This window comes from Mustela erminea, chromosome 3, assembly GCF_009829155.1.
Source record: "Mustela erminea isolate mMusErm1 chromosome 3, mMusErm1.Pri, whole genome shotgun sequence".
NCBI classification, from domain to species: domain Eukaryota; kingdom Metazoa; phylum Chordata; class Mammalia; order Carnivora; family Mustelidae; genus Mustela; species Mustela erminea.
Window position 1 is genome coordinate 30736082 of NC_045616.1, and position 13898 is coordinate 30749979.

The following is a 13898-nucleotide window of genomic DNA, read 5'->3' on the forward strand; positions in this document are numbered from 1 at the left end:
TCTTAATACAAAGCCTCTTTAAACACACACACACACACACACACACACACACACACACTCAAAAATAAACAGAAAAGTTAAAAAAAAAAAAAAAGTACTCAAAATGTCCCCCCAGAGATCTAAAACCATCCAGAGGCCACCACTAAAATGTTAGAATACCCTCTCTCTGGCTTAGTTTTCTGTTACTTTTTTTTTTTCTGCAATCAGAGGGAAATAGTTTAAGTACAAATTTCTCCCTGCATACAACATGAGAATTGCTGGCAGATACACCATCATACAGTGGGGGGAAGGGCCGTGGTGGACTTGGTGCTAGCGCTGAGCAACCCACGGGACCTTGAGTGAGCAGGTCAGTCTCTGGGTTTCAGGTCCTCGCCTGCTCACCTGCAAAGGTGGAATGGGCGATGTCCAGTGCCCAGGGCCCTTTCCCCACTCAAACAAGTATGACTATGACCCACAAGAGAGTCTACGAAACTTAGGCGGACTCTTGTGGTTTCTTAATTTAGAGGTCGTGGAAAGGCTCCAGAATGTGTCATTGCCATAAACCTCTAAATCTTGACTCTTCTCTAGGACAAGGGTCCGTCACCTGCCTAGATTCTTCAGGGATTCGGGACTCTGAGAAGGTGAAGGACGACCGGTCTGTTCTCATTTTATGGACAGGCATCTTCCATCCAGGAGAGTGAAGACTTGCCCCAAATACACATCTTTGGGATCTTCCTGGCAATCTGGAAGGCCCAAAGGTGTTCTCTGTTCCAGGCTGGGTCCTCTCCCCAGTAGGGATGATCCATCCTGGACCCTCTCTGCCATGCGCTATGATGGAAATAACGACTCTGAGTGTCTCCCCAGCGGTCCAGTTTATGATGTTAGTGTGAATTCTAGAGCTCCTGCATCAGCTTTGCCTTCCTAATTCTCCCCCAAGTCCTTCCCCCACTGGAAGTCGGAGGGAAATGTAAGAGAGAGGAGGCGTGTCTGGGCTTAGCGTTGGGATCTTCGTTTCTCCTCCTGTATTTCTTTAGGAACATTTCAGCTCTATACGAATTTCATCCTTCTGGCCAGAGGAGAGGTGGTAAAGCCTCTCTCAAGACTTGACATCATGTCTAACAGACCACAATGTCTGACACTGAAGGAGACTCTTCAGAAGGACAGTTCAGAGGCAAGAGGGGGATACCCAGCTGTCTGAGGAAGGAGTGAATTTGTGACCCTCTCCACCCGACTGGAAGCAGAATGACCTCAAAAGACTATCATGGGAGGGGTGCCTGGGTGGCTCAGTGGGTTAAAGCCTCTGCCTCCGGCTCAGGTCATGATCCCAGCGCCTGGGGATCAAGCCCTGCATGGGGCTCTCTGCTCAGCGGGGAGCCTGCTTCCCCTTCTCTCTGTCTCTACCTGCCTCTTTGCCTGTTTGTGATCTCTGTCTGTCAAATAAATAAACAAAATCTTTAAAAAATAATAATTTTTTAAAAAAAATTAAAAAAAACAAAAAAGACTACAATGGGACCACTGTGGTATTTGTGCTGAGACTTCCTCGCACAAAACCTTGTATCTGACACCCAGAGTGACCTTTTCTGAGCAGCCCTAGCCCTACATGAGAAGGCAAATACCGCCAGATTGCCTGACATTTCCTTTTTTAAATTTCAGGCATTCCTGATTTCAGATGAGCTATTGATCTGTTGGTTTGCAGCCCTGATGCAATGAAGCAAAGTCACGGTCACTGCCATTATCGTCTAACATAAACAACTGCTTTGAAAGCCCAGACCCTGCCCTGGGTCTCCTTCTCCCTTCCTCCCACTCACACCCCAACAAGCCTCCCAGCTGACATGCAGTTGCAGAAAAGCATTTTCTAAACCTGCAATTAAAATCTTCAAAGTTGAACTGTGGTCCATCCTACCACGTCCATCTTTAAAGATCACATTTATTTGTCTACTCTTTACTTTAATCCCTCTTGGCAGAAACTACTAAAAACCTGTCAGGGAGGGAGGGTTTGTTCTGATCCTAATCAGTCGCCCAAATGGGAGTGTGGAATTTGGCTAGGGAATGGTCTACACTTCCCCCATTGGAGCTGCCGGTGAAGACAGATGAGAAGCAGTGACTCAGAAGACAAAGAAGGTTGAAGGGTGCTACTCTGGGACCTGAGTGTTGAGCTCCGTCCATCGCCCCGAACAGCCACAAAGGCTCCTGGGGTACCTTTGGTGCTGCCAAAGCTCAGTATTTGGGCTCAGAAGTTGGGCACGTTGAGATCCTAGGGGTGCAGGGTGCCCTTGTTAATGTGTTGAAGAACTTCCCTTGTAGCTCCAGTTAACCTGAGCGAGTTGGCTGGGGAGGGGGATCTGGAGGGATTCTTGGTGTGTCTTCTCCGAGCATCATTTATCAGAGTTCTTGTTCTGTTCCTGCAAGAGGGCCTGCTAGCCCAGAAGCAGCGTGTGGGCAATGTAGTGTGTCTGGAGGACAATGAGGAAAGATGAGCTGGCAAGGAAATAAAGGACCGACTTTATGGGGAGACCATCTGACCAAAAATGAGCTTGCCCGGTTTTTCTTAAACTTGGCCCCGTGATCTGTCTGTACACGCAGCAGGATGGGTCACAGAGTTGCCATGTCCAACCTTCATATGTTCCAAAGTAAGTTCAAAGCTGATCTGGTTCTCCTTCTTTCTCGTGGCTCGGGTTGAGAATCAGGCAACCCCACACCCTCAATGAATCGCACCCTTGCTGAGTAACGGAGGGAAAGCCCTCAGAGGGAGGAGCTTTGCTCTCTATTCTGACGGGACCCCCGAAATTAGGTCCCGCTGCCCACATGTGAGTTTTCTCCCTGTTACGTTTACAGTAACCACCATATAACCCGGCTTGCCTGCCCGACACCTGATTTAATAGCACCCACTGGAGTTGCGGCATTTTTTTTTTTTATATGATCACACTAATTACAGAGAAGGAACGAGTTTCTGCCAAAGGATCTAACCTTGTGCTCCTTTCCTTCTGTCACCACAGCTCCACTTGGCAGCCCTGGCATCACTCAAGGGAGATATAGTGGAACTTAATAAACGTCTGCAGCAAACGGAGCGGGAACGAGACCTTCTGGAAAAGAAATTAGCCAAGGCACAGGTAAGGGATCTGGAGAGGTTTTTTATTTTTTTTAAGCTCTTATATTTTTTTATTTAAAGATATAACCTAGATTGAGGAATTCCAGCAGATCGAGTTACGGGGTAATGAGCAAACGTTCTCAGAAGCCCTGTCCAGGTCCGGAAGTAGAACTTGCCAGCCATCCCAGCAGCCCCTCCTTATGTCCCCTCCTAGTCACACCCTCCCTCCCACCAAGGTCACCACCACCGTGACTTTTATAGTCCTATTTCCTGTCTCTTTACCCTATATCCCTGAAGTTTATATATCCCTAGAGAGTGAAGTTTAGTCTTGCTCATTAGAAACTCTGGGTTTCCTTCGAATCTCTTAATTTATAGGTTCGGCTTCCACTCTTGGTTTGCTTTTTAGTTAATCTGTTAGAAACTTGCCATTTGACCTTTGGAATTCCCTACAGTCTGCATGTTGCTCGTTAGACACTCACCATACAGCTCACTGCACCCCTCCGTCCCCTCTAGCTCCTGTGAAACGACAGGTGGACCCAGAGGCTCTGCGAAATTCAGGTCTGTCCCTTTGGCCAGACAGTAGGGGGTGTTTGTTGTTTCAACGGGAGGCAATATAGGGTCTGCTTGTCTCGTTTTCTATGATGTGAGCAGCTGTTGATACTCAACGCCTTTGTTCATCCGTTCATTGAATTATTAGGACTTAGAAATACGGTGATATTTCAGTTCTGCCATTTCTCATTAATTGGAATGCTTTTATAGAGACATCTCCCATCACCTGTGATTTGGTGGAACAATGGTTCATCGAGGAAAAGCAAAATCTCTCATCTTTCTATTAACATTTTTCAAGAAAACAAACTCTGATCCTCTGAAGTTGCCCAATAATTGAAAATATATATAATTAGGGGCGCCTGGGTGGCTCAGTGTGTTAAGCCGCTGCCTTCGGCTCAGGTCATGATCTCAGGGTCCTGGGATCGAGTCCCGCATCGGGCTCTCTGCTCAGCAGGGAGCCTGCTTCCCTTCCTCTCTCTCTGCCTGCCTCTCTGCCTACTTGTGATCTCTCTCTGTCAAATAAATAAATAAATAAAAATCTTAAAAATATATATATATATATATATAAAATTAAGAAATTATAGATTTAAACATATTTGGGTTTTCATTCCACCATAACTGTTTTCGTTACAGAAACTCAAATTGTATTATCTTTGGCCAGTATGAGCCTCTTCAGGTTGGCTCCGGAGTCTTTTGACATGAGTCCAGACTCAAATAGTATGTTTTTTTTCCCCCAAATGAGGTAGTAACCATCCTCTGAGTAACTCTTACTTCTCTGAGCAGAGAGTAGTATCTTCAGACCACAATCTGAGTGCTAAGAGTGCTTATGGCTTCTAGGTCCGTCATTGTTTCCAGGCCCCTTTTCTAGATGTAGCCAGGAAATTCTTTATTTTCTTATTTGTTTACATATGCATGTACGTATAACTTTTCAGATAAAATACATTAGGAGTTCATACAAATAGCCGCAATTTAAATTCAGACTACAGCGTGCTTTATACATAGCTTCTTCTGTATTTTATCTGAATCTCCTTTCTTTTTTTTTTTTTTTTTTTAAGATTTTATTTATTTATTTGACAGAGAGAGATCACAAGTAGGCAGAGAGGCAGGCAGAGAGAGAGAGAGGAGGAAGCAGGCTCCCTGCTGAGCGGAGAGCCTGATGCGGGGCTCGATCCCAGGACCCTGAGATCATGACCTGAGCCAAAGGCAGCGGCTTAACCCACTGAGCCACCCAGGCGCCCTGAATCTCCTTTCTTTCACGTGAAGAATCCTAGTTCTTAATGCTACAGAGGACGATTGAATCAAAATACTCCATGATTACTTGCTTCATTCCATATTACGTGCAGTATCAGGATAATATTACTACCGCCATCACAGATACAGTTCCTGAGAAGAATGTAGTTTTTCATTGTTGCATTACGCGCTGTGCACTCCCCCAGTTTTTTGCTAAGTTGTCTTCTTCCACCTGCCTGGCCATCTGGCCATTGCAACTCACACTCTCCCCCTCTCGTCCTCATTTAGGCTTCTTTACGTACCTGTATGTTTAGTGTTTACCGTGGTCCTTACGTCAGCGTTCCTCATTTATTCGTTTATTGCCTGAAACGGATTTTCTAGGCGATTCCTCAGGGAGAACTCGGGATCGTCTTCACCATGTTCTTGCTCATTATTAACAGTATGTCTGTTCTCTTTGCCCTTCATACTTGAAAGACATTGTGGCTGGATAGAAAACCCTTGGCCGATCTTTTTTCTTTTCTTGAATATATTCCCTTCTTCTCTTTGGGTGTAGAGTGCTGTTCCCGAAGTCTGATAATAGAGCCTCACGGACATGTACTCTAGATGTCCATAACGTGTCTTGTCTTTTCTTTTTTCCTTTTTCTTTTCTTTCTTTCTGTCTGTCTGTCTGTCTAGTAATTTTACTAGAGTAACTTTTCTTTAAAAGACTTTATTTTTAAGTAATCTCTACACCCAACGCGGGGCTGAAACTCACAACCCCAAGATCAGGAGCACATGCTCCACCGACTGATCCAGCCAGGTGCTCCTACTAGAGTAACTCTTGATCTGAGTCATTCTGGTTGGATATGCTCAGGTTTGCTGTGTATTCTTTTGATTATCTCTTTTAATATTTTAATTTCAGGGACGTGTAAAAAACTACAGTGTTTAATATCCGTTCTCTTGTTTTGATTTTCTTCTCAGGGATGCTTACTATTCGTATTTTAGATCTTTTTTGCCTTTTTTCCGTATTTCACGATCTACCTCCTGTCTCTCCCTGTTTACTTGGTTTTTCCTATGGTTCATCTTCTGTTTCTTTTGGGGCATTGTATGTTGTGTTTATTTCTCCCCGTGTGCCTTCTAGTTTAGTTTGTATTCCTGAAATGCATTTTTTAAAAAAGATTTGATTTATTTGACATAGAGAGAGATCACAAGTAGGCAGAGAGGCAGGCAGAGAGAGGAGGAAGCAGGCTCACTGCTGAGCAGAGAGCCCGATGCGGAGCTCGATCCCAGGACCCTGAGATCATGACCTGAGCCGAAGGCAGAGGCTTAACACCCTGAGCCACCCAGGCACCCCCTGAAATGCATTTTTATTTCTAATTTTTTCCTGTGTTCTTTTACTATATGAGTTTTCTAATTCTGCGTTATGTTCTTTCATGTCTTATGGCATTTTGTTTCCTTAAGGTCTTTCAGCTTATTTTGAAATAGTAGGCTTTGTCTAGGCTTTTTGGGGGTGCGATATTCCATTTTGTGGCGTGCTTTCATAGCATATAGGGAGATATTTTCTTTTTTCCTTCCTTCTTATAACTTTGTATGGATTTTGACCTGAGGACTTCTCCATTTTTCAGTTTTTAATGAAAAAATAGTTTCCTTGAACCTTTAGGAGGTCCGGTTTAAGAAGGTTTTATAAGTTCTTAAAGCTTAGTCTTCTGTTGTTTTCATTTTGTCAAAAATATGATCGCCTGCTTTCAGACACTTGCTGGCTCTGTTCCCCTCATCTACTTCTATCTGGATCTGTTCTTTCCTTTGTCTCGGTCACTCTGTCTTGTTCAACCCTGATCCCACCGTCAGCAGTTTTTCCTCCTGGAAGCGAGTCCTGAGGCCAATCTTGAGAGTTCTCAGGGACGAGCTGCTTTGGGTCTTCCAGACCTTGTTGGGACCCCTTCCCCCATTTACTCTCGGCTCAGGCAGGATACCTCCTAGTTTTAGCCACTCCTTTCCAGTTGGTGCCCTTCACTTTCCTGTGGGTACTGACTGTTTATGTTGGGGTTTTCCAGTTCCCGAGTCCACCAGCCTTACTGCTTCTTGCTGCTTCTGCCCACTCAGACACCCTTTCGAGCTTGTGGATAGTGTGGGTTTGTCCTTGCTTGTATTTTGTAGTTCGAGAGAATACCTTGTCTCAAGCATTTGGTTCTGTTGAGTAAGGTGTTCTGTTTTGTTTTTAAAGATTTTTATTTATTTGACAGACAGAGATCACAAGTAGGCAGAGAGGCAGGCAGAGGGCGGTGGGGGGGAAGCAGGCTCCACACTGAGAAGAGAGCCCGATGCGGGGCTCGATCCCAGGACCCTGGGATCATGACCCGAGGCGAAGGCAGAGGCTTTAACCCACTGAGCCGTCCAGGCATCCCTAAGGTGTTCTGTTTTTATGTGAGAATTCAGAGAGCTCTAAAAACCAGGCTGCCACAGCCCTTGGTCTAGATGACCTGTGGAAAGTTTTGAAAACTCAGGTCTCATAATTGTAGATTGTTTGAGTAGAGAGGAAAGACCCTTTATACTTGAGATCATCTACACACATTTGTCAGGCATATCCCAGAGAGGTTAACTTGCTTACCCAAGGTCAAATGAATAGCTTGGTGCCAGAGCCAAGACAAGATCTGCAGTGTTCTTTTCTCATATAGGCTATTATACAGACAAAATCTTTCAGTTTTTACTTGGATGAAAACTTACAATATTTTCCTTCTATTATAAAAGTAATAAAAATGTGATAGGAAAAGCTGGAAAGGCAGCAATATGATGTTTCAGTAGTGGGCTTTGGTGAATTACAACATTTTTTAATGCTTTTTTTTTTTTGGTTTTGTTTCACACAGGTTTTTTTTGTTTTTTAAAGTGATTATTTTTGTATTAATGATAAATATAAAACAGTGTTAGGTGAGTTTTCTGATTTGCAACCATCAAAGGCAACCATTGTTAATAGTTCTTAACAGTGAGAATTTTTTTTAAAGATTTTATTTCTTTATTTGAGAGAGAGAGAGAGCACCAGTAGGAAGGAGAGGGAGAAGGGAGAAGCAGGCTCCCCCCCAAGCAGGGAGCCCGACACAGGGCTCTATCTCAGGACCCTGGGATCCTGACCTGAGCCAAAGGCAGATGCTTAACAGATTGAGCGACCCAGGTGCCCCTGTGAGAATATATATTTTTTTTATGAAGATTTTATTTATCCATCTGACAGAGAGAGATCACAAGTAGGCAGAGAGTCAGGGCAGAGAGAGAGAGGAGCAGGCTCCCCGCTGAGCAGAGAGCCCGACTCGGGGCTTAATCCCAGGACACTGAGATCATGACCTGAGCCGAAGGCATCGGCTTAATCCACTGAGCCACCCAGGCATCCCCTGTGAGAATATTTTTAAGAGGGAAGAAATTGAGAAATCTCTTAACTAAAAGCTGGCATGTACTATAGTCTCGGATTTTTTTTTTTTTCTTTTAGTCTCAGATTTTTAAAAGATGACCAGGAGGGTATTTATTAAAATTTTAAGCCTACAAGGACAGAGCAACTTGTGACAGAGGATGGTAGAAGATAATGGAAAACTTTTTTTGTGCTGTGTCAAGGATTGAGTCAGTTCCCTTTTAACTTATTGTCAAGACATTCTTATGTAATAATGTTTGGTGGCTCTTTACATCATAGTGGCATTCATTGACTCCATTCCATTTGCATTCTTATATTAAATATACTTAAAGATTACTCTCTGTTCCTTTCAGTGGAGACGTCTTTCCAGTGCAGATACTGGGACCCAGGGGAGAGAACATGGGGGTCGGGGGGAAGGTCAGACTTAGCAGTCTCATACCTTTTACAAAGATGAGATTTATGCAAGAAAAAATAAGAACAATGAAATGGCAATGCCAGGCTTCCTGTGTGAGTGATTCATGTTTGAAGCTTGACCAGATTGTGGAAGAGCAAATTCATGCATAAATTTATGCTCTGTGGCTTTAGAGAGTTTCACCAGCTCTCTAAATATTACAGAGCTATGATTAACCTAAAATGTGAATGGTGGCTGTCTTTGTCAGAAATAGTCAAAAAGAGCTTCAACATCTGTTGAGTAATTATTGATGGTGACACTGGGACTAACTGAATAATAATTTTAAAAAAAGTTCATTATACATAGTCATAAGGTCAACCTGCCAGTAGAGTTTTAAGAATAGCGATGGAAAGGGAAAAGCTGAATAAAGGAGCCTAGATCAGCATGATGAGGAAGGTAGAGCGCTTCTCTGTTCATTTTCTTTGTTGTTTTTTTTTTTTTTAAAGATTTTATTTATTTGACAGAGAGAGATCACAAGTAGGCAGAGAGACAGACAGAGAGAGAGAAAGGAGGAAGCAGGCTCCCTGCTGAACAGAGAGCCCGATGCGGGGCTCGATCCCAGGACCCTGAGATCATGACCTGAGCTGAAGGCAGCGGCTTAACCCACTGAGCCACCCAGGTGCCCCTCTGTCCATTTTCTATTGCTGTGTAATAAGTTACCACAAAATTACTGGCTTTACACATTTATCAGCTCACAACTTCTGTGCATCAGGAACTCAGGTATGGCGGTAACAGGATCCTCTATGTGTTTGCCATCGAGTTGTTGCCAGAACTGAGTGCTCATCTAAAGCTCAACAATGGAAGAGTCCACTTGCCCGTGTCCTTGACAGAATTTATTACTTTGTGCATGTAGGATCCATGACAGTTTGCCTTTTCAGGCCATCAATGCAGAGAAAGATTCTAGAATAAGGCTGCTGGTCAGACAGAATCTTACCTAATGTCCTGGGAGTGACATCCCATCACCTTTGTCACATGGCACTAGTTAGAAGCCGGTCACAGGTCCCACCCAGGCTCACTAAGAGGGTATCACACAGAGGAGATACAGGGATCATTGGGGGGGCATTTCAGAGGCCGCCCATCTCACTGTCCTGGGGGATTTGATCAGCAGCACCACTGTTAGCATGTAGCAGTGGTGAGAATCACCACACTTCTTTAGCTCTGTTTTGTGCCAGGCGGTGTGACAAGCATCCTGCTTGCTTTATCTCAGGGAGTTCTCATAATGCCCTCTTGTGCCGATACCGTTAGCAGGGCTGTTTGGCAAGTGAAGAAAGAGAGATTTGGGGAATTTGAGTATCTTGCTGAAGATTATGAGGCTAGAAATTACCAAGAGTTAGAATTTGCATCCAGGTTTTATGGGAATCCACAGCTGTACTAATCCTGTATTGTCTTTTAGGCTGTCCGGGCTGCCCTTAGCATCTAGAGGAGTTCCCAAAGTGGGTGGAGCATGACGCACAGGTCCATTTGGTTTAAACTTCCCTATCATCCCCATCAAACAGGTGCACAGACACATGCATGCACCAACATTAAACAGCCTGGTGGGAAACTGGCAGAGATCCTATATGCTACTGGTTCGATGCTTTCGGCATATTTGCTATTTATTGAGGACCAACAGTTTTACATTGCTGCATTTTTTTAAGGGCTGTAGAATGATAAATCTCAAACAAGCTTATGAATCTATGACTCCCCACAAAATCAGTCAGTAGTAATACAGAACGCTTTCTATTTCTTTCTTTTTTTTTTTTTTTTAAGATTTTATTTATTTGACAGAGATCACAAGCAGGCAGAGAAAGAGGAAGGGAAGCAGGCTCCCCGCTGAGCAGAAAGCCCGATGCGGGGCTCGATCCCAGGACCCTGAGATCATGACCTGAGCCGAAGGCAGAGGCTTTGACCCACTGAGCCACCCAGGCGCCCCAAGAACGCTTTCTATTTCTAAGCTCTCTATCTTTGGAGAGCAAAGCTTCTGAATTTTCTACCTCTTGGCTTTTAGGAAGAAAACATAAATACTTTTCATTAAATGTCATGGAGAGAGCACTTTCTTGGTGCTTTCTCATTGTATGAGATACTTAAAGGTACAGTTTGGCTGTGTACTTTTGGTCAAGAATGTCCTCCATTCCTTCCTTCCTTGTTTCTACTTTTCTTTGGAAAATTGCACTAGTTGTTATCCTCATCAAGGAAATCCCGAGTAATATTGCTGAGACCAATTCAGTGCGACCCTGAGAAAGTAGCATGACTTCTTTGCATATTTAACAAGGGTGTGGTGCTGACCCCCTTCACCAGGATGGTTGAGAGGGTTAACAGATTAATGATGGCTTTGCATTTTTCAGGAATGGAGTTCATAATGCTCTTAGGTTTGACAGCTGAGACTAATGTGATGATTAAAGATCCGTGGCCTCTGTGGAGTAAGATAAAACCCAGTGAAGAACATTAATAAAACCAGAAAGCTCCTTAGCATTGCCACTTTGCACAGGGTTTTTCCAACAAGAGCTCAGGTTCTCAGACCGGTCTGTCTCGAGGCTGACTCATGGCTTCATCCAAGGATTGCACCAAGAGTGGAGATATTCTTGGTGGCTGGAATGATACGGCTTGTTTTTATTACACATTTTTGCATACAGGCAATTTCACCGACTTATGTGGCTAGACATAGGTATTTATATAGATTTTAAAGTTGCTTCCTCATCATGATAGCTGAAACCTAGGGAAAATGCTCCGAGTATACATGAAGTCCCAGATGAAAGTCGGGAAAAAAAATTTTTTCCTCCTATCCGATCCCAGTCTTTTTTTTCTTTGCCTTTCACATTGACTGTTTGTAGTTGTGGGAGAAATCCTAGTGATTCTGACCTCCAGAAATTCATGGCAGGCAAGACGCTGCAACAACAGGCTTGCTTTCTTTGCTAAAATATAGGATCAGTCAAAAACTGAATATAGGCTGGGAGAAGGGAGAGCTCTGGATGCGATTCCCTGTGATAAGAGGAAAAAAGTGGCAGCGTGTTGTTTGAGACCATTTCTTATTTTGTTCAGCTGAAATTTTATGGGGTATTTCGGTATGGTGAGGAGAAGAATTTCATCCCTCACTTGTAAGTTTTGCTGGAAGACGCTACCACTCCTCCCTGTTAAGAAAGTTGTCGCTGAATAATTGACTTTGGCAGCTAAAGCTGGCTTGATGGGTACCAGAGGGACCTAGAATTCCCTGTCTTAAAACCCCTTGTGTCTACGTTTACATTTCAGTTCTCCAAGGGGCTGAGGAGAGAGTTGTCTGGGTTTCCTACATTCACCTGGTATGGGAAGGCATAATATTTGTGTTTCCTGGAGTTTCCTGGAGGTGGATCAGGGAAGGAGGCCAAGGAGGGTAACTCTGCTGTCCCTGGAGATCTTTTTTTTTTTTTTTTTTTAATATTTTATTTATTTATTTGACCGAGAGAGATCACAAGTAGGCAGAGAGGCAGGCAGAGAGAGCGGAGGAAGCAGGCTCCCCGCTGAGCAGAGAGCCCAATGCGGGGCTCGATCCCAGGACCCTGGGATCATGACCTGAGCTGAAAGCAGAGGCTTTAACCCACTGAGCCACCCAGGTGCCCCTGTCCCTGGAGATCTTAAGGCATATTGCATGGGGACAAGCCCACAGGTCAAGGAACTGGGAGGGAGTAGGGGGGAGAAGATGGTGGCTACAACAGCGTCTACCTTTTGATGGTGTAAACACGAATCAGACGGTTTTTCAGAGAGTTCTGCTTGTTGCCTAGGATATAACAAATCAGTCACTTTACATTTTGTTTTCATCTGTAAAATGTTGTATCATCAGAATATGCCCAAATAAATAACCCCCAAACCACCTCAACGGCTTAACGTATCAGAGATTTATTTCTTGTTTCTTGCTAGGAGCTCGGTAGGACTGGCAGGAAACTGTCACGAATTGTCCTCTACCAGCCTCCTAAGCTGATGGGGCTTCTACTGTCTGGAACATTGCCAGCAGCCATGGCCAGGGAAGGGAATGTAGCAAATCCTGAAGGAGGCTTAAAGGCTTCTAGGCATAAGTGACGTAACTTCACTCATACCTCATTGGCTAAAATAAGTCACATGGTCATATCTAGCTTCAAGGGGGGAGAGAAAATATCATCCCCCACTGTGCATGGATGGAGGTGAACCAGAGTCTTGAGGAATATCCCTGTTGTCTTTCAGGGGTGCTGCTGCTTACGAGGCACACACCCTACATGACGGTCCTGCCAGAGACCCCTGTGTGTACCAGAGAGAAACGAACACCTTTGCAGGAAGGGTTAATGAATTATGCGAAGAGTGAACATCTATCCCCGCCCCCCCCTTTTTAAAGGGATTTATTTATTTATTTATTTATTTATTTATTTATTTATTTGACAGAGATCACAAGTAGGCAGAGAGGCAGGCAGAGAGAGGGGAAGGGAAGCAGGCACCCTGCTAAGCAGAGAGCCCGATGTGGGACTCAATCCCAGGACCCTGGAATCATGACCTGAGCCGAAGGCAGAGGCTTAACCCACTGAGCCACCCAGGTGTCCCCATCTATCGCTTTTTAATGTGTATATAAAGTACCTCGACTTGTAACTTAAAAGTCAAGAAATGTGTACAAGCATGAAGGAGTAATCTAGAAGTCCTACTCCTTTATCCTGTTTAGCTGTCATTGTTGTAGTACCGTCTGGATTGAGGCTTTATGGGGCTATGTGCCCGATGGAGGTGCGGTATTCAGCCTGACCCAGCCTGTGCCCCTGGGAAACAGAACACTCAAAACCACATGCCCTCCCAAGCTAAACAAGGCTCTCACCGATCATGAAAACTCAGGGTGGTGAGAGGTGTGGGTCAGTCACCGTACTGGCGTGTGCTCATAAAATCGGGCAAGACTGGAATGGACAGTCCTGCGGCTGCGGGAGCTGGCCGGCGCAGGAACGCAGAATGGCTCTGTCTGTCCTGGGTCCCACCACTCATCTCCCACTTTTCCTGCACTGAGGTGCCCCTTTCCCAGGGTTGGTCTTGTGCAGTTCAGTGGGAGCTGTTGAACAAGGGTGTTCTGTTGGGTTCTTCGGGCTCCGGCAGGTAATGGCTTGTTTTCTCCTGCCCCGTTGCTTCACCCCGCCCTGCCCCACCCTGCAGCATGGAGGTCCGGGCTTCAGCCCATCTGTGTCTGGGTCCCACCAGTGTGTGCAGAATGGGTAAAGTGTTCAATGTGATACCTCAAGGGGATGTTGATTTGTACGGATGAGCCTTTTGGG

The 13898-nt window shown here is 44.7% G+C and overlaps 1 protein-coding gene across 5 annotated transcripts in view; it reads left to right on the forward strand.

Moving 5' to 3' along the window:
- The window catches only part of MCC (MCC regulator of WNT signaling pathway), a 433623-nt gene that overhangs the window by 318370 nt on the left and 101355 nt on the right, over nt 1-13898 (forward strand). For all 5 annotated transcript variants that reach the window (XM_032335530.1, XM_032335533.1, XM_032335531.1 and 2 more), the window contains one exon: nt 2976-3089. In XM_032335530.1, the coding sequence (XP_032191421.1) occupies nt 2976-3089 (114 nt within the window). The remainder of the gene's footprint in view (nt 1-2975; nt 3090-13898) is intronic.